Source organism: Rhinolophus sinicus, linkage group LG06 (genome assembly GCF_036562045.2).
Source record: "Rhinolophus sinicus isolate RSC01 linkage group LG06, ASM3656204v1, whole genome shotgun sequence".
Lineage (NCBI taxonomy): Eukaryota > Metazoa > Chordata > Mammalia > Chiroptera > Rhinolophidae > Rhinolophus > Rhinolophus sinicus.
In genome coordinates this window covers 37,246,382-37,272,177 of record NC_133756.1, presented here as the reverse complement: position 1 = coordinate 37,272,177, position 25,796 = coordinate 37,246,382, and the positions used below count along the sequence as shown (strand labels likewise).

At 34.7% G+C, this 25,796-nt stretch overlaps 1 protein-coding gene across 2 annotated transcripts in view; it reads left to right on the top strand.

Annotated features, from left to right (window-relative positions):
• The window catches only part of NEGR1 (neuronal growth regulator 1), an 839,463-nt gene that overhangs the window by 624,166 nt on the left and 189,501 nt on the right, over positions 1-25,796 (top strand). For both annotated transcript variants that reach the window (XM_074334947.1, XM_074334948.1), the window contains exon 5: positions 17,641-17,761. In XM_074334947.1, the coding sequence (XP_074191048.1) occupies positions 17,641-17,761 (121 nt within the window). The remainder of the gene's footprint in view (positions 1-17,640; positions 17,762-25,796) is intronic.

The window sequence follows — 25,796 nt, the reverse complement described above, 5'->3', positions numbered from 1 at the left end:
TATAGAAAAGGTATAGACTGTTTAATTATGAAAGTAGTAAGATTGGGCATATTGAATCAAATACACGAAAAACAAAGAAATGGGTAGAAAAAAGGAAACAGTTTTATTTATTTTAATGTTGTTGTGTATTAACTATCACAAACAATATACAATTTGGCACAAAGTCAATTGCAAAGTAATTTAAGTTTTTAGAATTAAATCTTGTTAGAAATACTTTGAAAAACTTATGTAGTTATGTTTATTTCTTAATTAATGCATGAAATTAAGTAAACAGGGAATCTTGATATGAAAATACTTACTGAATCGATAAGAAATTTTACCTATCACTTTATTTTCCCCTCATCCTTAGACATAGCCCATTAAATAAAAAATAATCTTGAAAAACCTTTCCTATAAGTCAACAGACTATAAAATAGAATAACTATAATGCATTCACTTATATCATAAAGATTTATTATGTGCAAAGCATAATTATATATGTGCATATACACATACTACATTCATCAATGGACAGATGATACTGGAGGATTTGAGGAAGATGAATGTTTATCTACATTACTTTGAATCAGAGTAGCAGTAGTATTTGTGCGACAGCATCTCGTGTTTTCAAGTGTTCATTATATTACAGGCCTTCCTTGTACTCATTCTTTATATACAACCTTACTGAATTGCCACAAGTCTTTGAGGTAGATTGTATCATACCTGTATTACAGAGGCAAGAATTAAAGTTTTAAAGATGTTACCATATTTGCTTAGCATCCTATAACTAGTAACTGGTTATAAGCTAAGATCCTAATTTAATCCTAATGCAGAGCTCTTAACTGCTTCACTATATAGATGTTTATATTTAGGGATTTTTCAGATGAACCCTTCTTTGCTAATTTTTGTATGATCCTTTTTTTTCATACCCTCCCTTTTTCATTGAAGATAAATATTACCCAGATCAGGAATAAGATTATGTGGAGTCTAAAAACACAGACCTCACCTGACAAAGTTATGGTTTTAGTAACATTCAAGTTCTGGTTATTTTTATTTCTCTGTAAGTGAATGTGATTTTTTTTTACAAGGAAATCTTATTCGTTCCCTAATAATCAATAAACGTGTATTGATTGCCCACGTGATGCAGAGCTCTGAACTAAATTTCAAAGATGGAGAATGAATCTGGAGCTATTTGTATTTTTTCATTTTGAACAATTTGGCAAAGAATTAACATCTAACTAAGACTTGTAGAAATGCATTAAGCCAAATGGGAAAAGAAATTCTCGTTGATAGAAGCCAATTATTCTTATTGTTTATAAAATTTGAGAATATATATTTTTTTAATCATATATGTCTGTGTTTGGGATGTAAATAAGCTGACATCTCAGCAACCCACTCAACTTTACCTACCCCTAGCAGAAAGCTTCTAATCATGTGACATTGGGCTCCCTATTGAAATGTCTTAACAAACCTACAATCTTTTAAATAATTAAGAAAAATTAATAATACTTTAATATTTTTAAATAAGCTTGTCTAGTAATGAAACAAGCTAAGGACTCAAAATAAATTTGATGAAAATTGGCAACAAACGAAAAAGAAGACATTGCTTTTTGACATTTACAATTGCACACCAATATTTGTTTAATTAGACAATGTGGTTAATCACCAAGGTGAAACTGAAGTTACCAAAACTGAATGCTGGTATAAAAGTTAATAAATTCAGTTCATAATCATTATGCACATGCTAGTTATAATAATTTACTGTCCATACCAAATCTTTATAAGCATTGTAATTAAATATAAAATGCATATTAGAATTATAATGAGTAATTAGGGCAACATAACTAGTATGCATGAAAGTCCCAAAGCTCATTAAAATGTTAAAAGACAAAACCGGTCTACCTAGTGTTTAGCTATTTTCAATAGCTAAATGAATACCGATGGAATCTGTGCATTCTTTTACCATTTTTGGTTTTTATGAATTATGCATTTAAAATGCCCTGAAAACATTTGGTTTAGTTACCAAATGCAGGCTTATTTCCATTTTGGAAGGAGAAAAAAAAAAACACGAACATACACAGACACACACACACACACAATTTAAAATAGTTTATTTTGATGCTTTTACTAGGCCACCTCATAACATTACTTCAGTAAGAAGAACATAAAACCATAATGGACCATTATTTACTGACGTACACAACGGAACACACTGAAAAGAGCATGAGGATAACAGAACCAATGAGGAGCATTACCTTGACCAGTCTTTATACTTTTTACACTATAGTCTTACTCACCTCCTGCTATAAATTTCCATTTTAAAAAATGGTGAGCTCAAATTTAGGCAGAAATCCTAAACTGAGCATTTAGCCAAAATAACAGAAACAGGACATGTTACTTCTAACATTGTTCTGGTTCCGTTCATCCTGTGTCTTTCATAAACACACACAAAATCTGCTTCTAATACATCTAGTATACACATATCAACTTTCCAGTGTATAACCATATCTTGAAATTTACACACAAAGTGAATAAATATTGGGACTCATAAATATGTTTCAGACTCAACTAATAACAACATTTTTTAGTCAAAATAAATATTTCCAAGCAAATTGATTTGATCAAAATACAGACTTACATGTTTAGAAGGTATAACTTTTTCAGAGAAAATTTTAGCTTTGGCTAAATTTTAGGTGAAATGTTCCTAGTAATTCTGTTATTTCCACATCATTACTCACTAAAATTTTACTTAAAAATTATTTAAGAAATGTACTTTATTAGAAAGCAGCACTAATATGTCACATGAGCATAACAAACCTGTCAACATTGAGTCTAACTCATTGGGATCTAACTGTGTTATATTGAAAAAGGCTGGAGGGTAAATTATAGTATAATCATAGAATTATAGCATTTTATAGTGATCATTGATTCATTCATCACATTTATTTATTGAACAAACATGTTTAAAGTCTCTACTATGTGCTTCTTATTAGGCTAGACCACAGAGAAACAAAATGATGACATTATTGGCCATTTCCTAATTCCACTAGAGCCCTGACCTTCTTTATGGCAAGAACCATTTTAATCTATTCTTGACCAATAGCACTGAGTAAATAAATGAATAAGAGAACAAACAATAACTCAGAATAAATACTGAGTCAGTAGATGACATATGAACATGGAAAACTACCTGATTTTCAAATGCCTCTCATTTGTGGTAGCTGAAGAAATGGGGAGTCCTCCTAGGGGGTCCTCCCTCATCAGCCTTTCCTGGGTGCTCTAATAACACTGTCCTGACAAGCTAGCTTTCCACAGTACTTGGTTTGCATTGTACTTGCTATCCTTTTGGTTTCCATGGTATCTGTTCTCTGTGGTATATCTTGAGTCAGATATTCCTCACATTCCATTACTCTAAAATCCACAATTCATTTGAAACATTTCATTTCCTTAGCAGAAGATAAAACAAACTTTCCTTTTCAAGGCAGACCCATAGAACTCTCTTTGGCTTTAGTATGGAAGAGACTTTTAGCCTGAATGACTTCGGACAATTCTACCTACAAGTAATGGTTTTAATAATTCCTTGGCAATATGGACTTCCATTCTACTCTAAAAGTAGGTGGAATAATATTCTCCAGCCCCACTAATGATAGACTTGGCCATGTGACTGCTTTGACGAATGTGCATTACAGATATGACAGAGGATAGTCGTGATAGAAATACATGTTGACTGTCATATGTCACTAAGATGTAGTGGTTATTAGTCACACAGTATTACTGTGGCATAGCTGACTAAAACACAGCATAAGCCCAAAGGTTATCCATGATTGCTTTTCCAGTCACAATATAACAGTGGAAACCATAGGCAAATACTGCTTGAATTTTTTGTAGACCTCTGCTACCCAGGTATATAGTATTTTAATGCCAGGTTGTATAGTGTCACATTTCATATTGTATTATATACATAAAAATAAAAGCTAAAGTTAACCATTTAATTTCAGATCCTTTGTTCTAAATAATATGTAAATACTTTAAGGAATATATTAAATTTAATTACATATATGTAGATTAATAGGTGTAATATATGTTTATATATAATATAAAATACATATAGAAACATTTATTATATATTGATAATAGATGCATTACATACATGGATATATATACATATATTCATCTAACTAAGTATTATATAAAGGGATGAAAAAACATAAGGTATTATTATATAGCAAAACATCAAAAACATGAAAGTCATATATTTGCATATATTGCATTATTCATTTTACAGACACATGATTCCTGTATGGATTGTGTTTTCCAATGAGGGAAAAGAGACAATCATCAAATAAAAAAATAAATATATACTGTGTCAGGTGGAGATCACTGGAATGGAGAACAATAAACAAGGTTCAGAAGGAAGGGGTTGTAGGTAAGGGGATAGGATTATTATTTTACAAAGGGGGTCCGGGAAATCCTGTTCAGTAAGGTGGAATTGCAGTCTCTAGACTGCAAGAAAATGAGGATGCAACCAAGACATAAATATGTCTGAAAGGGGAGTCTCCCAGACTGAGGAATTACCAAATATAAAGAACCTGAAGTAGGAACATTCTTGTTATATATTCCATGATTATCTAGTAGTCTACTGTGGCCAGTGTTGATTGGGCAGGAGAGAATGGACAGAAATGTGGTCATAGAAAGAGCAGGGCAATCAGATCATTTAGGGGTCTGTGGACCATTGTAATGAATTTGACTTGCATTTTTAACGAAAAGAGGAAGCCAGAGCCTGTCTGTAGTAGCAAGAATGGAGGATTTGACTTGTTTTAACAGAAATGCTATGGCTACTATATTGAGAATGGCCTGTAGAGGGAGAAAAGGCAGAACAAGGGGGACCAGTTAGGAGACTTGCAATATTCTAAGCAAGAGGTTATTAATGTTGGTTTGCACCAGCATGATAGTTATGTGGTGGTGAGGGTGATAAGGTGCATTCTAAAGGCAGGACCTACAAAATTATAGAGTCTCTCAAGACTTGGAAATGTTTTGTAATGACATTTATGAATTGGTAATGTCCACTGTTTATAAAATGTACAGATAAGCTTTGCAGGATGGGCACAGTACGTAGAGAGGTATCTCGTGATATTTGACTGAAGGGTCATAAAATAAGACTGAAATTATAAGGAGGGTATCAGCTGAATTTTAGGCCTTTACAGAGGGTGCCAAAAAAATGTATACGCATATTAAGAAAGGGAAAAAAAAACCTATTAAAATTACACAGATGGTAACCACTTTGAGCACCTCTTGTAATTGCAGAAGTCAAATGTGACTTGTATTCATCTTTTGTTATCGGTGTATATTGAATATTACAATTTTAATACAGTTTTTGTTTTCTTTTCTTAAAATGTGTATACGTTTTTTTGGCACACACACATAGAGACAGAGATAAATATAGAGAGGTAGATTTTTTTTTTTTTTTCTGAGCAGAAGAGGAAAGAGCCCAAACATTTTCTTTAATAATTTATTCATGTCCCACTGTTGCTGACATGGAATTTCTTATTTTTCAGTCAGACATTTCTTTTCTTGACACACCCTTTAGTTGTCAAATTACTTTTCCTGTTAGGCAGAGATTTCTCATACCACATTTTATTTATCATTTTAGGAAGAATGACATTTTTTTTCCCTTGTAAAAGATTCTTAGTCCCAAATAAACCCATACTATTGTTTCTGAAATTACAGTTTTTCTATCACCCCTCTTCCCACATCTTTTGATGTCTTTAAGATACACTATTTGTAAGTAAAATGTCTCTCCTACTTTATGTTTCCTTGTCCTTTTGCTCTTAGTTACTACTTATCGTGCTTGCTCTGATTTAGCTTTGTTCATAAATATAAGTGTCCAAAACTGGTTTTTGAAATGCAGAGAAAAATTACATCTCAATTCTACAGCTAGTATCACTTTATGCTGTGTTTTCCTCCTTGTTCATGGCAAGTCTATGGGTAAAGCACATCTGCTTCACAGTCATGACCTCTGTTGCTTTATTCTTTAAACCATACAGAAATACTATAACAGTACATCTTCCATGACGCAGGTCTAAGGACACAACTGATTGCCTCCTCAAACTAAATGGAGAGGTAGAAGTGGTTCAGTTTAATGTTCATTTTCTTACCAGAGAATCTATGCCTATAGTTTTAGGAAATGTCATTTACTTAACGTTTCCTATAGTTTTGCTGGATGTCTAACATTCTCCTTCATGCAATTGAGGGTGGTAGACTAGGAGAAAAAGGCAGTTGACCACTGTATTTCTATAATATAAATCTTACTTTTCTCTTTAATTTTTCTTCTTTTTTCTAGCTATGCAAAGGTTTTCTTTTCACCAACACTGTGTTTGGAAAGTAATTCTTTAGAATATATTAGCAATATGAATTATTCATTTTTCAGAATTAAGCAATTTTAATAATTGAATGTTAATCAACTTTCTAAATGTGCTATTTTAAGATTATTGAAGGCCACAGAGACAAGAAGAAATAATAAACCATTCAGTCAACCAAGAAATCTGATCTAGTGATTATTCTTCATAGGGCACAAGTCACACCAGCTCAAGGCTCCCTGGTGCCTTCAGATTTATCAGTAGGTCATTGGATAAACTGGTCGTGAGGCCAGAGGGTAGCATGATCTGGTGAGAAATTAGCCTAAGGAAAGATTCCCCCAACGTTATCCCCATCTATTACCAAGTACATCTTTATTGCTATATTTGTTACATTGATTAACTGCAAAAATCTTGAATTTATATATGTCTAGTTTATTCACATTCTGAGAGATCAATATTAATCTTTGAAAACGTACCATAACTTAAAACATAACGATAAACAGAATAGAAGCATAAACAACATACCTTGACTGATTAATACAACTAGAAAATATTTCCCATGAGAAAAACTTTTCCAACAATATTTTCATGTTTTATAGATAATATAAAGAAAGCATATGGACTCTTCTAATCTTTATTTTTTAGGGATTCACTAAAAAATATTTTTTTGTCAGGAAATTTGTAATAGCTTCACTATGAAATGAATGTGTTCAGATGTGTAAGGGTCTGAGGTGTTTGTACTGATGGGTAACTTTTGTTATAAGATCGTACATGCTGAGAATAGAGATGCCTTTGGAGAATCCTAACTACACAATTCTGGCAAATGTGTTCAGTGTATCCAAATAAATCACATTCAGCTATAATTTCAGCATGGCTGACAACAAAGGAGAGATCAAATCATGAGTAAAATCTAAAGAAGGAAAGTTTGGTGAAAAGCTAGGAAAACAGTGAAACATTTAATTCCTACTGATAACACTGGCAGCCCAATAAGTTTCAGACATTTTACAGTGGATGCACCACTGGAGTGAACCTTGCCGACTAGAAGGGAACAGCTACTGCAAGCTGTAATTTCACTAGTGCTGACCCTTGTGAAAAGCAGGAGATGAATGAATTCTTCCTAAGCACCAATAAGCTCCTCATTATATAATGCTTTCTCTCCTTACTGTTCTTTTATTTACTTCTTCCTGAGTCACAGATAATACAACCATCCATCCTTCAGTGGCTTCTAGCAGGTACATACTCATAATCACCACAATATCAGATTCATTCACATCACAATAGAATTGACTAATGAAAGCTTAAGGATTTTTAACCCCCTTGAAAGGGTTAATTATTAGAATAGCATTAAACCATGAATTCAGGAAAAGAACCCCTTATATTATAGTTTTTAAAAATGCACAGATTTTTCTTTGGAGATTCAGGGGACCAGGGCCTTCACTACTCCCTCTAAAATCAGACTTAATATGCAGTTATATATCTTAGCTCTGAAATGCTTTAAAAAATATTTTGCTTTTTATGTACCTGTGCAAACGTAAGGAAATCAGAGATCACTGTTTAGTGCACTATCATATTGAATACTGAACATTTAATGAAAACATGTAAGTTAACATGTGAAATTCCACTTATTGCCTTTCTTGTGAAAGAGAAAATGATCTCATCATATGTTTAATTGAATCAATACATTGATCTCTTATGTGCCCTAACACTTAATGTAGCTCTACAGTTGCATATCTTTCTAGAAAGGACACTTTTGTGTTTCATACTTTTGCTGTTCTATCACGTTGTTAAACCCCAGCCTCTTACTCCTTGGTCAATAAAATAAGACAAGGTCTACCATAAATGCCTTTCAAAGAAAATTTTCTTGGTTAATAACTACACTAAGAAAGTAGGATATGGAAGGATTTCTGGGAGAGTGAAAGTGTTATAGTGGTCCAGCTTTTAATTAAATTAATCATATGCTTGCAGTACCTAGACGATTAAAAAAAATCAGTTCCCTTTTCGATCCATATTTTATCATGATTCTTTGTTTTTAAAGGGATATTAGCTTTGATACCTAAACACTTTTAATAATTCCCGTTTAATAATAGCTAATGTTTACTTCTAACTCACTGAAAAGCACTAGCATAAGCACATTCCATGAATTGTCTTAATGTTGTCTATACAGCAATCTTGTGAAATAGGCATTATTTATTTTACAGGTGAGAAAACTAAGGTTTAGAAGGGTTAAGTAATCTCAGTGAATGTTAGAATCACTTTTGTTTGATTGCATAGCAGAGCCTTTTTACAACACTATTTTGCTACTGTGTAAATGTTTAAGGTCTTAGGGAAGCTGGTGGTACATTATAAACTGGATTATTTTCATCCCCTGTGAAAGCAGACCAGAGTGTAATTCAATGTCTTTTATGTCATGAAGATTACGATTCGACTGTATTTTGGTAGTTTGATTTTTAAAAAATCTGACTAGATAATTTTTTTTTAAATTTCTCTTAGCAATAACATGGAGTTTTTAGCTTTCTTTAAGACTAAATTAGTCCAAAATACAAGGCTATACAGAAGGTGCCAAAAAATGTATGCATATTTTAAGAAAGGAAGAAACTATTAAAATTATAATACTCAATATATACCGATAACAAATGATGAATACAAGTCACGTTTGACTTCTGCAATTACAAGAGGTGCTCAGAATGGTTACCATCAGCGTCCAGATACTTCAGATTACGGTGAACTACTGCTTGAGCAACATTGACCAAAGTGTCCACTTGTGTACATTTTTTTGGCACCCCCGGTATTTGCTTCATGGTAAGGGTTTGTTGACCTTGTGATTTATTTCTGTGAGATCTGTGACAGCCTTTGAAAGATTGTCAAATTGTTTAGCTATCATCGGTCTCATCTGTAATAATAGTGTATTGACCACATCCTATAGGATGTGTTCCCTGGTAGGCACTGAAAACTACATTTTTTTCAAAGTCTGTCCATTTGACCAAGGGCACCTTAATGTAGCTCACGCTTCTAGAATCTAGACTAAGGCCAACATGCTTATTTACCACAGTGTTATCCCATATAGCTTCTGTAGGATGAATTTCTTGACTTATTTCTCTTTACTATCTCTCACTCTTTATTGTTCTAATTACTTAACATATCACTTTCATCATTGCCCATCATTTTGAGACAATAGGCTGGTGGTCAAATTCTTTTGCCATTGGAACTCTAAATTTTCATTTCAATTAGCTCAACTCCCTAAGGCTATTAAAGTAATCCTTGGATGCACTCATTTTTTTAAATAATAAGACTTTGTACAAAACCAAAGTTCCCACTGAGGATGGCAAGAGAGGAAGGTCTTTGTGGCTATTGTCATGTAGCTAAGAAAACTTGAATCTTGATTAGGCTTTTTGGGTGCCAAGTGCTGAGGTTCTGTTGCTTGCACCTGCAGAGTCTGGAGTTTTGGATGAAGAACCTTTAATTATCTTCATCCTGAAATGACTGGCTAAACAATGAAAGGCAATAATCCCACTGAGTAAATGAAAAGGGAAAACTCTTCTTTCAGGAGCATCTAATCACTCAGGTGTTAAATATCCCGTCTTGACCCTTTCACTGCTGGCTTTTCCCAACATCTGTTCTTTGTTGTTCCCCACATCTGTCTAATAGCATTCTTGTCAAATTGATTTTTTTCACTGTGCAATTGCTTCAGCTCACAGCCGTATCCAATTTGACAGGAAGGCAGAATGCCTAAATTTCAGCAGGAGACATAAATCAGTTTATTCCGAAGGATGCCATTGTACTCATGAATTTGAGGAACCCAAGTTATCACTTTCTTTGCTACTTTGGTGTAATTGAAAGATGTTGCGTGCAAGCAAAACAAAAAAACTATCTCCATGGAAAGAAAAACAGTTCTGTATGTAGATGCACACATTTACATTCCCACTTCCTATAAAAACAGCTTACATTGCTGGGCCAGGGTCAAAATTCACAGAGCAGTGGAATAGGATGGTAAAAGCAATAGGCTCTTGGAGCAGTCACTCAAGTTGTACTATTTGATTGTTTTTTTCTAGGACAAGCCCAATTTGATTTCTTAAAACATGAAACATTTTAGTGGAAAATGAATGTTTTGTACAACTTAGCCACGTGTGCTTATAATTCACTATTTGAGCTCCAGTTGTAGAATTAATTAGTCCTAATTGTTGTGAGGTATATATTTCTGGCAAATAAGTGACTGTATCCTTACGATGCAAATAATCATCGCCTCTCCTCACATAACATTCATGAGTACGTTATAGCTTGTGAGCTTATTGAACCAGTGATAATTGTTGACCTGGAAGTTCACGGGTCACATAACATAGTATTTGGAATAGACCTTACATATTTATTAGTTCAATTGTCCAACATACCCAGAATATGTCCCAAGAAATATAGGCCCACAAGAGCTCAATATAAAAACTTCTGCAATTTTGTGGTCTCATAATTTGGGACAAAGCTACATACGATAAGAAATCCATAAGACATACATGGACATCACAGTCTCTGAGATGTGTTCTAGAAAAGAAACTTGCTAGGTATAATCAGACATTTCTGAAGCCAAAGAACTGTTTTATTTATACAAAGTAATAGGGTTTAGTCAGAATGGTGTAAACTTGGAAATTTCACTAAAAATGTCCTGTCACTGCCAGTTAACTAAAATGAGTTTACTCAGGTCCAACGTGACCAGTGATCTATTTAATTAAATTTTCTCTCAATTTCTGCCTTTCCTATGGATTTGCCAATGACTCTCATCATCCTAAAGATTACTACAATAGCCCCCTAACTGTTCTGCCTGTTTCCTCACCAGCTTCTCTTCAGACCATGTTCCCACAGCAGCTAAAGAATCTTTGTAAAATGTTAATCAAACCATGTTGTTCCTCCACTACAAATCTCCAAAACCTCATCTCCTTAGAATAAACTTCAAAGGCTTTACCATGGGTACCAGACCCTACAGAATCTGAGCCCCAGTTGCGCACCCAACCTTCTCTTCTGGATTCTTCCTCTCACTTATCTGCTTAAGTCATGATGACCATCTGTTTCCCCATAATCCTGTTAAGTATATTTGTACCTCAAGCTTGTTCCCAACTCAGGGCTTTTGACTTTTTTGTTTCCTCTTAGTTTAATAATTTCCTACAGATAAGTACATGATTCCTTCTCTCACATCATTAAATTCTTTGCTCAATTATTGCCTGTCAATAAAGGGGTTTTCTTTTACCCTGCTCAATTTCTATCTTAGTTCATATCACTCCCTTACTATTTACTTAAATCAAAAATAATTTGTTTGCCCATGCATGTATACATACACACACACATGCACACACACACACACGTGCACACACACACACAAACCCCAAGGATATTAGCCTATGAGCAAAGGAATATTATTTTTTATTAATGTGGTACTTAATAAAAATATTTCTTGAATTGATGAAGGAATTAAGAATAAATACGCAGATTAATCTTCCTCTTCTTGAACAATCATATTCAAAATAAGCAGCATAATATGATTAAGGGTGTATTCATGTCCCCAAGAAAAATCAATAAAGCTTTCAAGTTCAAGTTTAGAATTTTAGCCTCAAAATGAAATCTGGATGAGACTCTCCTCTCTATATTGATTACTCACAGCTCATAACTCTTTAATTCTGTAACATGAAAAATAGTCTTAGGACTTTTTATTATGTTCCATTTTAAATCTTGATTCATTTTTTATCTATGCTCCCATATGACATTTTAGGTATCTTTCCATTTTAAGTGTCCATCACAGTAGCTTATGAACCCCTATACAACAGGATCATGTCTCTTTAACTGGTGTGGTACAGCACCTAATCCTGAGCCATATGCACACTGTCCTGCATAAAAGCCTTTTAATGACAAATTAGATTTTTATTTCAGTTCATTACGCCTGGGTTTTCAGGCAATGTTCCGGATTTCATGGTTTTGTTTGTAATGAGTCACGGCCCCCTTGACAAACAAGAGGGTAATTAAACTAACCAGGTTATCAATAGAGGCTTGTGATGGATCTCCTGTTGCATATGGTTATTTCATCTTCAATAATAGTTGGATATCATAAAAGATTATGGCCTTTTAGTGTGACAGGGCGAAAGAGAGATGAAAGCCTATGAGAGCAAGAATGAAAATATGATTTTATCTATACCTCTCACAAGCAAAACAGTGTCATAATAATTGACAAATCGGTAGATTTTTGTTTATACATGTCTTTTGTGTATTTTATTGCCTTTTGTAGGGGGATATGAATCTTTGCTTAACACAGAAGGTTGAAATTTATTAAATGACTCCCCATATGACATCAATGTATGTGTTATTGTATTGTGTGTGCATATATACAGAGGGTGCCAAAAAATGTATGCACATTTTAAGAAAGGAAAAAAAGGAAAAAATATTGCATTAAAATAGAAATGCTCCATATATACCGATAACAAAAGATAAATACAAGTCATGTGTATACCTTTATTTTTGGCATCCCTGATATGTAGTATAGATTTACATATATACATATATAAAAATGTGTGTGTGTATTATACCATTTTCTTATTCAAATAGTTTGGTAAACATTTTTCATTATTTTTCACAATTATTAGCAAGCACTCTAATAAAAATATTTCTTTGAACATTTTTTTCCAGAACTGTAAGTTGAACCTTTACTATTACAAATAAATATACCACAGACATATAGAGGTGCTATAATTTCAAAATAAAGTATCACCCTTAACAGAAAATGGTGAATTTGCAAGGGCATTTTTAAAAGGAAAGGCAATGTTTTGTTGTAAGAGTGTTCACAGTTTTCATGTTCATGATGTACTCAAAAATCATTAAACTCTGTACTTTTTATTACTATACTAAAATAGATCCAAAATGCGCATTTACTCAAATCATTTGTCTGAATGAATTTGTATTTGCATCGTCAAGGTTTCTGTCGTATCGAACTTTTCCCCATGGTGTTATTTAAAATATGTACTATGCTAAAAAGATTGGTAGAAAAGAAAATATTTATGAAAAGAGACATGCTTGGATTGGTGATGACATTTTATATACAACATCAAAAGATACAATCCATGGGAGAAATAATTGATAAGCTGGACTTCATTAAAATTAGAAATTTGACTCTGTGTAAAATTAGAAATTTTGGCTCTGTGTATCAAGAGAATGAAAAGACAAGCCACAGGCTAGGAGAGAATATTTGCAAAAGGCACATCTGATAAAGGACTGCTATCCTACTAAATATACAAAGAACTCTTAAAACTCAACAATAAGAACATAAACAAACCAATTAAAAAATGGGCCAAAGACCTTAACAGACACTTCATCAAAGAAGATATACAGATGGCAAATAAGCATATGAAAAGGTATCCCATGTCATAGATCGTCAGTGAAATGCAAATTAAAACAATGAGATACTATTACACACCTATTAGAATGACTAAAATCTGGAACACTGACAACTCAAATGATGGCAGGAATATGGTGCAATGGGAACTGCATACATCACTGGTGGGAATGCATAATTGTACAACCACTTAGGAAGACAGTTTGGCAGTTTCTTACAAAACTAAACATACTTTTAGCATATGATCCAGCAATCACACTCCTTGGAATTTACCCAAAGGATCTGAAAACGTATGTCTACACAAAAACTTCACACAGATGTTTATAGCAGCTTTATTTATAATTACCAATACTTGGAAGCTACCAAGAAGTTATTCAGTAGGGGAATGGATAAATAAACTGTGATACATGAAGACGACAGAATATTATTCAGTGCTAAAAAGAAATGAGCTCTTGAGCCATGAAAAGACATGGAGGAAACTTAAATGCATATTACTAAGTGAAAGAAGTCAATCTGAAAAGGCTACATACTATATTATTTCAACTATATAACATTCTGGAAAAGCTGAAACTATGGAGACAGTGAAAAGATCAGTGCTTGCCAGGGGTGGAGGGGTGGTAGAGATCAATAGGCCCAATGCAGATAATTGCAGAACAGTGAAAATACTTTGTATAGTATTTAATGATGGATATATGTCACTATGCTTTTGTTCAAACTCACCGAATGTACACCACCAAGCGTGAATCCTAATGTAAACTATGGACTTCAGATTATAATGATGTGTCAATGTAACAAATGTACCACTCTGGTAAGGGATGTGGATAATAGAGGCTATGTATATGTCCGGGCAAAGAATATATGGGAAATCTCTGTATCTTCTGCTTAATTTTGTGTGAACTTAAAAATTCTATTTAAAAAATGACACATTTAAAACTCCAAATGTTTCCCTCCAAGCTCTTCTACTTACAGTCTTCCCCATATCATTATTCTAACCTGCCAGATAAGCCAAATGAAGTCATACTGGAGTCCCCTCTTTGTTTTATATCAGTCAAGAAATCCTATTGGCTCCGCTTTACAAGAGGCAACAAAGCCAATCACTTTCCACTACCTCCAGTGCTACCACCCTAGTCAGAGCTGCCAATCACTTGACTTGCTGACCACAATAGCTTCCTACTCACCCTCAGCTTTCATCCTGGCCTCAGGTGTTTTCTCAACACAGCAGCGAGTGATACTTTTAAAACAAAAATCAGATTAGATCCTCATCTGTAGTGGTTCACCATTTCACTCAGAGTAAAAGTTAAGTCCTTAAAATGACCCTCAGGGTCCTACCTGATCTTCCATCATTTGGCCCCATGTATTAATCAGGGTTTTCCCGTGAAATCGAACCAATAATATATATATATATATATATATATATATATATATCTACAGTTTGCCCTTGAACAATGTCAGGGTTAGGGGTGCTGACCCCAACACAGCTGAAAATCTGAATGTAACTTTTGACTCCCCAAAATCTTAACTACTAATACTCTACTGTTGACCAGAAGCCTTACTGATAATATAAACAGTCGATTAACTTATATGTTAGATGTATTATATACTATATTTTTACAATAAAGTAAGCTAGAAAAAGAAACCATTATTAAGAAAATCATAAGGAAGAGAAAATCCATTTGCATACTGTACTGTATTGATACCATAAGTTAGCATGGTCCACTTACAAGATGAATCGGCGGTCAGCACCTACAGCAATAGCCTTACATGATACAAAACACTGTACATGTTATAGGTATTACTAACACTATACATTAAAAAATGAAAAGACAATGTGAAAAACAAATTCAAATTTATTTACAGGTATAACGATTCATGCATTGATAATGAAGCAGCAGCAATATGACAGCTTTATGGTAGCCTAGTGTAATTGATAGGATTGTTTCACAGCAGTTAGGAAATCTCCAAAAAATTTTCAATACATTTATTGAAAAAAATCGGCATATAAGTGGACCCACACAGTTCAAACCTGTGTTGATCAAGGGTCAACGGTATACGCACACACACATACGCATGTATATATATATATATATATATATATATATATATATATATATAGACACGTATGCATGTAAAACTATAGATCTAGATCTAGAAAGAGATTATATTATGAGGAATTGGCTCATGTGGTCATGGAGGCCGAGACATCTCACAATCTGCCATCTGCAAACTGGAGACCCGGGAAAGTCCGTGTATAGTTCAGTCCCAATCTGAAAACCTGAGAACCACGGGAGCCAATGGTGTAATTCCCGTTCTGAGGGCAGGAGAAGACTAATGAGTTAGCTCACGCAGTCAGACAGAGAAGGGGTGAATTCTCCCTTCCTCTGCCTTTTGTTCCATTCAGGCCCTCAATGGACCGTACGATGCACACCCACATTGGAGAAGGCAATAGAAGCATTACTGAGTCCACTGATTCAAATGCTAATATTTCACGGACACACCAAGAAATAATGTTTATATCTGGACACTATATGACCCAGTCAAGTTGACACAAAATTAACTGTCACACTTCATCTCCTGCTAGTCTCCTTTTCTCTTTGTTTCAGCCACACTGGTACCCTTGGTATTTCTCAAACAAATCAGGCTCGCTCCAGCCTCAGGTCCTTACTGTAAACTGTTCCCTCTTCCCAGAAGACTCTTTCTCCAGATACGCCATAGGGAACTCACTCATTTATATCTGTTTCACTTAAATCTTACCTTCTCAATGAGTCCTAATAAAATTACCCTATGTAAAATAAAAATCCATTCTTTGTTTTGATTTCTCTTACCTTTCTGCCTTTTAACCGTATTTCTTATCATCTTCTAACGTTTTATTTAAATTACTTATTTGTGATATTACCGCTTATAGTCACCCCACCCCCGATCCCATCTAGAATACAAACTTCATCATGCCAGGGAGTTTAACTGCTTTGTGCCTTGAGAAATATCTGACCTGTATTGATGGCTCAATAACTGATAAATAAAGGAATGGTTCTGCTACAAAGCAACTTTTTAAGCACAATTGTGTGCCAGGCATTGTGCCCTGATCTCTGAATATGCAAATTGAATGAGATATTTACCCTGCCTTCAGGCAGCTAACAAGGAAGCCTGGGATCCTCATAAATAAACACAATAAAAGAAAGTGTTTGGTATGACAGATTTAGAAAAACTACTCAAAGAAGAGAAATAGCAACCGGGAAGTCTTTAGGGATGATGACACTTGAATTGGTTCCGGAATCTGTGAAAATAGGGAAGAATAGCATTCCAGGTAGAAGAAGCCACATTAAAAAATAAATAAATAATAATAATAGTCATTAAAGCATAGGAGTAGACAGAAAAAACAGAGTATTGAAAGAGTTCAGGCTTTGTGTCAACGTGCCTGAGTGCATTTCCAAATTCTACAACTAAACAGCTGTGTGACCTTAGACAAATTACTTAACCTCTCTGAGCTACAGTTATCACATTTGTACAAGTGGGATAATACCATCTAGCTTAGAGTATTACTGTGAGGAAGTCATGAACATAAAGCACTAGCCCAGTGACTGGCTCCCAGTGATCACTCAATAAATTAGAGCAATTGTTGGAGTGTAATTTGACTGCAGTACAGATGAAGTGTTTCCCTCACGCATGCGGGGGGGTTTTGTTTGTTTTTTCCAATAGGAAGCAAGGCCCCAATGTATGGCATTTACTCTACACTTCCTGGGAACATTCATCTATTGCCCCACATGAAAAATGAAGCTGAAAGAGACTATTCTTGTATTAGGAGCATAAAACACTGAAAACGTGATGCATTGGCCTATCAGGCATAAGATTGCTTTGAATATAAAAGGAACAGAAATATATGCGTGTTGTATTTCTGCTGAAGATGATTTTTACTTACCTACCAGTATTTTTTGTTTGTTTCTTTTTCAGTTGCTCCTACGATTCAGGAAATTAAATCTGGCACAGTGGCCCCGGGACGCAGTGGATTGATAAGATGTGAAGGTGCAGGTGTCCCACCTCCAGCCTTTGAATGGTACAAAGGAGAAAAGAAGTAAGGACTTCGTGATTGTGACTATGTTCCAAGCCCTTTGAGCTAACGTGTGTTTCACATACTTATTTTTAAGCAATTTCTTTAACTGGCTTGAATGATTCTCAACAGCCTCCTTACAGGCAGGCAAATTTAAGGGGCCCACGTGGGAAGGAAGAGTAGATAATAGCATCCAGCAGGAATGTCCACTTTGCTTTCTATGATCTCAGAAATACCTGCAAATCCCTTATCACTGATGTGTGTTATTTCTTCCCCTCCTTTCTGAACCAGCACACCATTGCTCTTGCTGGCAACCGTGTTTAATTAGGAAGTCAACCAGCTCGTACAACTTGGGCACAGCTTCCACGAGAATGCTCCAAAAGCAATTGGAGCCGCTGTCCCTGGCTGGCTTCCTTGATAAGCCTCAACCCTTTCACCTGCCTTCCTCTCCTGCAAGGCAGTCTAACATTTTGTTTTATAGGACATTGTGTTTTAGATATTCTGCTGCTAAGGGGGCTGTCGAGGTGATAAAATACATGGTTAAAGGGCTAACCAACATGATTTTAAGGCTACTCTAACTTCAGCTCTCATGGTCCCCTTGAGAAGCCTCAGAAAGCCTTGGCAAGAGCTGTTGAACAAGGAGAGTCAGGACTCTACTACTTTCTCTTTATTTTCAACCAGAAGGCTCATTCAAACCTCTTTAACTGGTCTTATCAGCCATCAAAGAAGAGCAGGACCCCTGTGAATTAACTGGAAGATATAATGCAGAGGGAAGGATATTATCTATCTATCTATCTATCTATCTATCTATCTATATATCTATATTTTGCTTCGAAACTAGAGAAGGATGTAGTCAAGGTCGAACCATATGAAATTGCCATTTTTCAGTCAAAAAAGCTAAATATTCTCAATTTCATGCTGCTCGACCTATACATATGGGGTTTACTTACTTGTGTCATGGCTCATAACTAATTATAGCTCAACATCTGAAAAGAAAACTGGTGAAATTACATAAGAACTGGTGAAATGGATGTGACATAAGTAGGTACTTTGTTTCTTAAACTGTAATCAAAAGAGGATTTGTGGAAAACATTTTACCTCTTTAACATCAACCTTAACAAGGATAGCTCTGCAACGATCTCATTTGTTCTAAGTAACTGATTGTGGTTTTACCTAAATTTTTTTGCAGCTTTTCCATATGCAACCTATTCTACAATTGGGGGTATTCAATTTTTCATTCTTTTTGCTAATTAATTAATGTTTATACTAATTCTAAATCTACCTTTTTGTGGCTTCACAGAAGCCCCCATATTTTTATATATTTAGAATAAGATAAACCTCTCTGGGGTCACTCCTATCACACCCTGTAAGAGTGTATATCTACTAATACAAACTTTCTCAGATTCTGATTATGCAGGTTGAGATGTTTTCAATTTGTGATTGTCTTCATGGAAAATCATCTAGAAGAGTGGTTCTCAATCCTTTTTAAGTTATAAAACTCTTTGTTCAAATACAGTCTTATTTGGAAGCTTAAAAAATCGTATTTATGAAAGCAACACTTCTCTGGTAGATATGGGGTAAATAGATCAATTCTACCTGTTCAGAAGTCACCCTTATAGAGGACATCCTTGCAGCCACCTCCATCCCTAGTTCTCCAATTAAAAAAAAAAAAAAAAGTTTGAACAATGACCTAAACTATTTTACATACTTTTCAGTCACTTTTGAGTCTGTCATTCCTTTCTTAAAAACTGACAATTATTCCCTGTAGTACAAGTGAGAGCTCATTTGTTAAAGTCCATTTTGGCTTCCAATATTTTGTGATGTCCTGAATTTTTTTCTGTCTCTCTCTCTCTTTCCGTTTTCCTAAATACAGCAACCATTGTAAAAAAAAAAAAAAAAAGGCTTCGATTATCCTCAGTCCACTTTCTTGGCCTATAGCAAATATAGCAAAGGCCAGTTGGTGCTCACAGTCATAACTTCAGTGATTTTTTTTCTTTTCCTGCTGGGAGATGGACTGTAGCTTTCATTAGATTTGCAAAGGAATTTAAAACCACTCTTAAAAAAAATTTAGGTTGATTATCCCCAATGAATGCCCCTCCCCAACACACACACACCTAGAGAAAATCTAGGAGCTATGAAAACCAAATGCACTTGTAAAAGGCAAACATATTATCATTTCGGAGAAAAGCATACATTTATGATTTGTTCGGGTTCTATCTGAGGAAATATCTTAATTCTCAAACACCCCTGGAAGATATAAATTCCTCTCAAAATTATAGTAAAGCAGAGTTGAGTATATGCAGGGAATAGGAGAGAGAATGATTCTGGTTGCTGAGTGGTTGTTGTTACACTCACTAAATGGATCTACCAGGCGAGTTTCAGGGCCCAGGCCATTCAAATATTTACCTCACAAAAATGCAAAACTGACAAGCCCCTGCTGTTTAACAAACAGTGTTCTATATTGTTAATAAATAGTTTATTTTTATAATGAACCTATAAAATAGTTGCTGATATTTTTCTCACCTTGCTTGGGAGAAACCGAAGCACAGAGTGTTTTTAAATAATGTGCACAAGGTCATACAGTTAGTGTCAGAACTGGGATTTGAACCCAAAAAGCCTTGCAAGTCTTCATGTAGAGTCCATGGGTTTAACCTCTTTGTAATGGTACTAGTTTATTTAGGTCATGGCCCCTCAGAGTCTATCAAAAATCATTTGAAATGTCAATGTTATATGCCAAGGGTAAGGGCAGTGCAAGTCAATTATGAATTAACAAAATGAACGACTGCGTATAAAAACACTCACTTATAATTTCCCAATGTATTCAGTCAAAGACACAGAAATAATAGAATCAAGATAGACACACATGGAGAGGAAACAGATACAGCATATTTCTGAGTTGTTTTCTTGACCTCAAGGTGTCTAACGGGAGCATGAAGCTGTCAGAGACCATTTCAGAATGGAACAGTTTCTGCACGATCTGGAGAAGTTTTATTTCCTAGAGATCTTTTATACTTAGGGCTTACAAACTATTCAGAAATAATTTACACACTTTCTTCACTTCTACTTAAAGGAATGTATACAAATCCACCTCTCTTAAATCAAGATATTTCGAAGCAAGATCTTCATTAAAATAAATATAAACAAGTAAGCCCAAGCATGAAAAACAGGGAGAGTACCCAAACATCCGTAGTCTTAGCTCTGCATACAGTTCTTACGCATCTTGTAAAATTCATCTCTGTACTGCAAATAATTCACTTGACAACCTTTAAAAAGACATCCTCTAAAATTAAGCACAATTTAAAGAAAAGAAAAAAGCAAATACTTACTGAGGACAATCACTTTCCAGGCCCTCTAAGTACTTTGATCTCATTTATTCTTCAAACCTCTGTGAGGTATGATTTATTACCCTCAATTTACTGATGACAAAACTGAGACACAAGAGACTGAAAATAACCTGTCCAAGAGCACTCCACTTTAAATTGCCATCAGGATACATTTTCGATTTGTCAACCTCTCAGCTTACATTCTTTCCCCTGTATACATTGCTATTATTAGTTAGTATCTATTGCAAAGTTACAAATTAACCCAAAGTTTATCAGCTTAAAATAGTAAGCATTTATTATCTCAGGCAGTTTCTTGGGTCCGGAATCCAGCTGCAGTTTAGCTGTATGGTTATAGCACAGATTCTCTCATCAGGTTCCAATCCCGATGTCCTAGGTGCTGGTCATCTGAAGGATGACCAGGGCTGGACGATCTGCTTCCAAGGGAGCTCACTCACATGCCCTGCAAGTTAGTGCTAGTTATTGACAGAAGACTTCAGTTAATCACTATGTGGCCCTCTCCCTAGGACTGCTTGGCTGTCTTCATGACATGGCAGTTGACTTTCCCCAGAACTAGTAATCCAAGAGGGAGCAAGGTAGAATCTGCCATATCTCTTATGACCAAGTCCCAGATGTCATGCTCTGTCATTTTTTGCAGTACCTTATTGGTTACACAGGGTGACCCTGTTTAACATGTGTGGGGAGGCAATAGAGGCACACGAATATCAAGAGGTGAGAATCAGCAGATGCCATCTTCAGAGATGGCTCCCACACTGTCTCCCTCATGGATGATATAATTATCTTTTATTAGAAATATCAGCCACTTGACCTTTAGCTTATTGCATTGTTTAGATAAGCATCATGAGAATGACTAAAATTATATACTTATTATTAAAATATCATCCCTTGGTATAAAATGGTCATTTTTTTTTAACACTATAATCCCTTTAAGTTTACCTGGCAGACCAGTCCAATTAGATTTTGTGTTACTCCTATGTATTTAAATATTGGTAAAATGGCAGTTGTGAGTTCAATTATATACAGAGCCACAAATTTAAACTTTTTTCTTAATAGTAGAGATGATTGATAAGACATATTCTCCTTGTATACGATGAAAGGACACTTTCCCAAAAGGCAAAGTAATATTAATCAACTCACATCTTTGATGATGTGAAATTAAGTTAATCTATGGCTTGAAAACAGTACAATTACTTACATTAAGACTAAAAACAGAAATTAAATTTTAATGGACTAATGTTTAAATAGGTACTGCAAAAACATGGGATTTGTATCACTTGTGAAGATGTCATTACTATCTTGTCTTAGATCAGACTTTTGGTATTTGCTTGCTAGGTTGAATTCCCTCCTCTTTTTTCAGATTTCTTCAAATTCCAGCCTGAGGCCTAGAAAGCTTGCCTACTGATTTCTCATGGCATTTAACTGCTCTAGGCCTTTTAAATAGTGTTTTATTAGTTTTGCTAGTTTTCAGGCAAATGGCCAGTAGTAGCAAGTCTTTTTTGGAATTGTTTAATTGCAACAGTATTTCTTTCTTAGTCCTCTATCATAAACTAAAGATAGGGATACAAAAGTTACAAATGAGGTAAATACAAATGACCTCTATGAATGAAAAGCAAATATATAGTAAAACATTAAAAATTATCAATATATCCGTTAAGAAACAAGTGTGTACCTAAAAATTGGAATATTTTGTATTTGATGATGATAGCCTATAATATTTTGACTTTTTAAACAATACATTTCAAATTTAATCTATGCATTTTAAGTCATTCTTTACAACAAATATTGTATCAGCTCATCTGTCATTTCAGAATCCTCTTCATTGTTCAGTCTATACCACTGCTTCAGATGAAGTGTGATGAGCATTCCTATTTGCTTTATTGTAAAGGATTAGTTATCTATGTGCATAAAACATGCATGCATAGATATGTTCAAAATGTATACAGATACCATTGAATGGATAGGAAAATGTCTAAAATCAACCATGTACAGTATGCCATGTTCACTTTACACAGAGGTACGATGACCTTTCTCAGTCAGGTTAGATTTTCACTTTAGGAAATGATGATTTTTCATTCTTGGCTTTACAGAGGTGAGATGAACTTAAGAAATCATAATGAAGTGAAGTAACCTTTCCTCTCCTTTTTCCTAGTCTAGATATTTACTACCCGATCACCTAACCATCCATAAATTTTATCCGAGTATTCACTTTGACAAAGGAATAAGAGAGAAAGGGTCTCCTTCCCTTCCTTTATTTTCAAGGAAACTGGAAAAATGAGTTAAAATATTTCTCTGTATCTCCAGTGATCTTCTTTCTATGCTGTTTTCCATGTAATTTATTTATGTCAAAGGTATGAATACATTACATTTATATAACACATTGTGATTTTCAGAGCATTTTCAAATATGATAGTTTTGCAAATGTGCAGATTTTTACATTTCACTTACACAGCATCAACTCTTTAAGCTTGGTGTGCTACATGAGAGATATAGAAAAAAAGAAAAATAGAGATAAACATATAATCATAGCTATTTAAATGGTGTAGGCTTGCTACACTAGTCAACATAAAAGTTTCAGAAAAACATACAATGGTAGACATACCTAGCTGCTCCTTCAGTTGGCCTTGATTCCCATATCCCTCTGACAGTGTGAGTATCTCTCAATTCTAAGTGATATTCTCATGACAAAGATGACTTAATATCGTGTGGTTTTAAAACAAAAGCCTAGAACTTCATCTGGCGCTCCACCACGGGCCGTGATCTAAAACAATGGCCCACAACACCTTTGGAACATCTATGCCTATGAGTAAAATTTAAACATTAGCAAGAACCAGCAAGACATGCGTACTTATTTATAAATTATGCATATGAATTTCTGAACTAGTATATTGCATACATTAAATGATGTACAACAGATAAAATTTAAAAGATGAGATACAAATGGATGTAAGTGGACATTCTTAAATAGACGTTCTGTTATTTTCTTCCCACATTCCACCAGATCACTTTGTATACACCTTGGAGTATTTGCCCTCCATTTTGGAGACTCTTGTAAAAAGTATGGTAGTTTAAAGTAACAATGTTTAAGGAATTTTTAAAGCTAATTTTAATGACATGCAACATTTACCCTGCATGCTGACTTTGCAATCTTACAACACATATTACCTAACTCACTTTGCACAATCTTAACCATTCCTTGCATCATTTTAACTAAATTACCCTGAGGGGAAAAAACACTATCTCATAAAGGTGAAATGACTTGTATAAGGGAAGTACAAAATGGGGAGTAAAATCTAATTTTGAGGGAACTGTGGGAGGTGATGAATATGTTTATGGCCTTGATGGTGACGTTTCACAGGTATATAGTACTTATCCCCAATGTATATACAGCTTTGTGTATGTCATATATACAATATAAATATGTATGATTTTTAGATGTCAATTATACTTCAATAAACTGATTTTTTTTAAAAGCAAAAACAAAACAAACCCCAAATTACCTGACTCCTATGTTGTGTCAGGATATCCTTCTTCTCAATTTTATACCACAACTTCGGTTACTCAAAGAGACTAGAAGCAAGTCCCTTCTCTCTGTCTCTCTCTGTCTCTGTCTCTGTCTCTGTCTCTCTCTCTCTCTCTCTCTCTTCTCTCTCTCTCTCTCTCTCTCTGTCTCTCTCTCTGTCTCTCCCTCTCTCCCTCTCATTCGCAAGGCCATTTTAGTAGAGAGAGCAGTTACATGTTCTGGCTTAGAAGGGTACTGGAAATAACTTCATTACCCTCCATTTAAAGATGATCTTCCTTGCTGGCCTCAGATTTTACTTCATTCAGCACTATGCATCGGGCACTATCTGTTAGCTAATTTAAAAATTTGAAAACGAAATAAATTCCTGCATTGAAGGAATTTGAATTTCTAATGTGACCTCACTATTATTTTATTGTGTTCCATTATTTATTTGTTATTTTATTAATTCCATTCTGACAAGATTTCACATATTTTAATAACTGAAGTTTTATCAGTACAACTCCACCACTCCTGTGATGACTTTGTCATCTGAGGCCAGGAAGGGAAAAAGGATAATACTCGTTCGTATGTGAAAGAAGTGGGAGCATTTCAACTACTGAGAACTGGAGAGCACGTATCCATATAAGACATAAATACATATTATTATATTTAAAACTTGGGGCTACGTGAACAACATTGGAAGTGGGCCATCTCCAGTTTGCAAACCCTAACTTAGAGTTTATGACTTGTCATAAAAACCAACAAAATTAACTAAATACTAAGTAAGGAAACCCTAAATAGAATCTGGTGAAAAGCGCACAGCCAGAGTACATTCAACTCAAATCAGAGCATTCATAATTGCTTCGGGAATGGTAGCCTTTGTGCTAGACACCAAATGATGAACACCATTTCCAACCGTTACAAGGGGTCAAAAATAATCATAGGCAAGGAGAAAACATGGGTGATGTCATTTAAGTACTGCGTGGAAAGGTTTTTTGTTATTTTTGTTTTTCTTTTGTGTGTTTTTTAAAAAAAGCATTGTGATACAGGGTGGCAAATCAAGTGTAATAAGAGGTAAGTTTAGAAAGGCACCTTAGGGCAAAAATCGTAATGTTGTAAATGTCATGATAAGATGTTTGGACTTGATTTCATAGGCATTTGAAGTCATTGACGAGCTTTTCAAGAGTAGTAAAATGGTCCACTCCTTGTGTCACAAAGC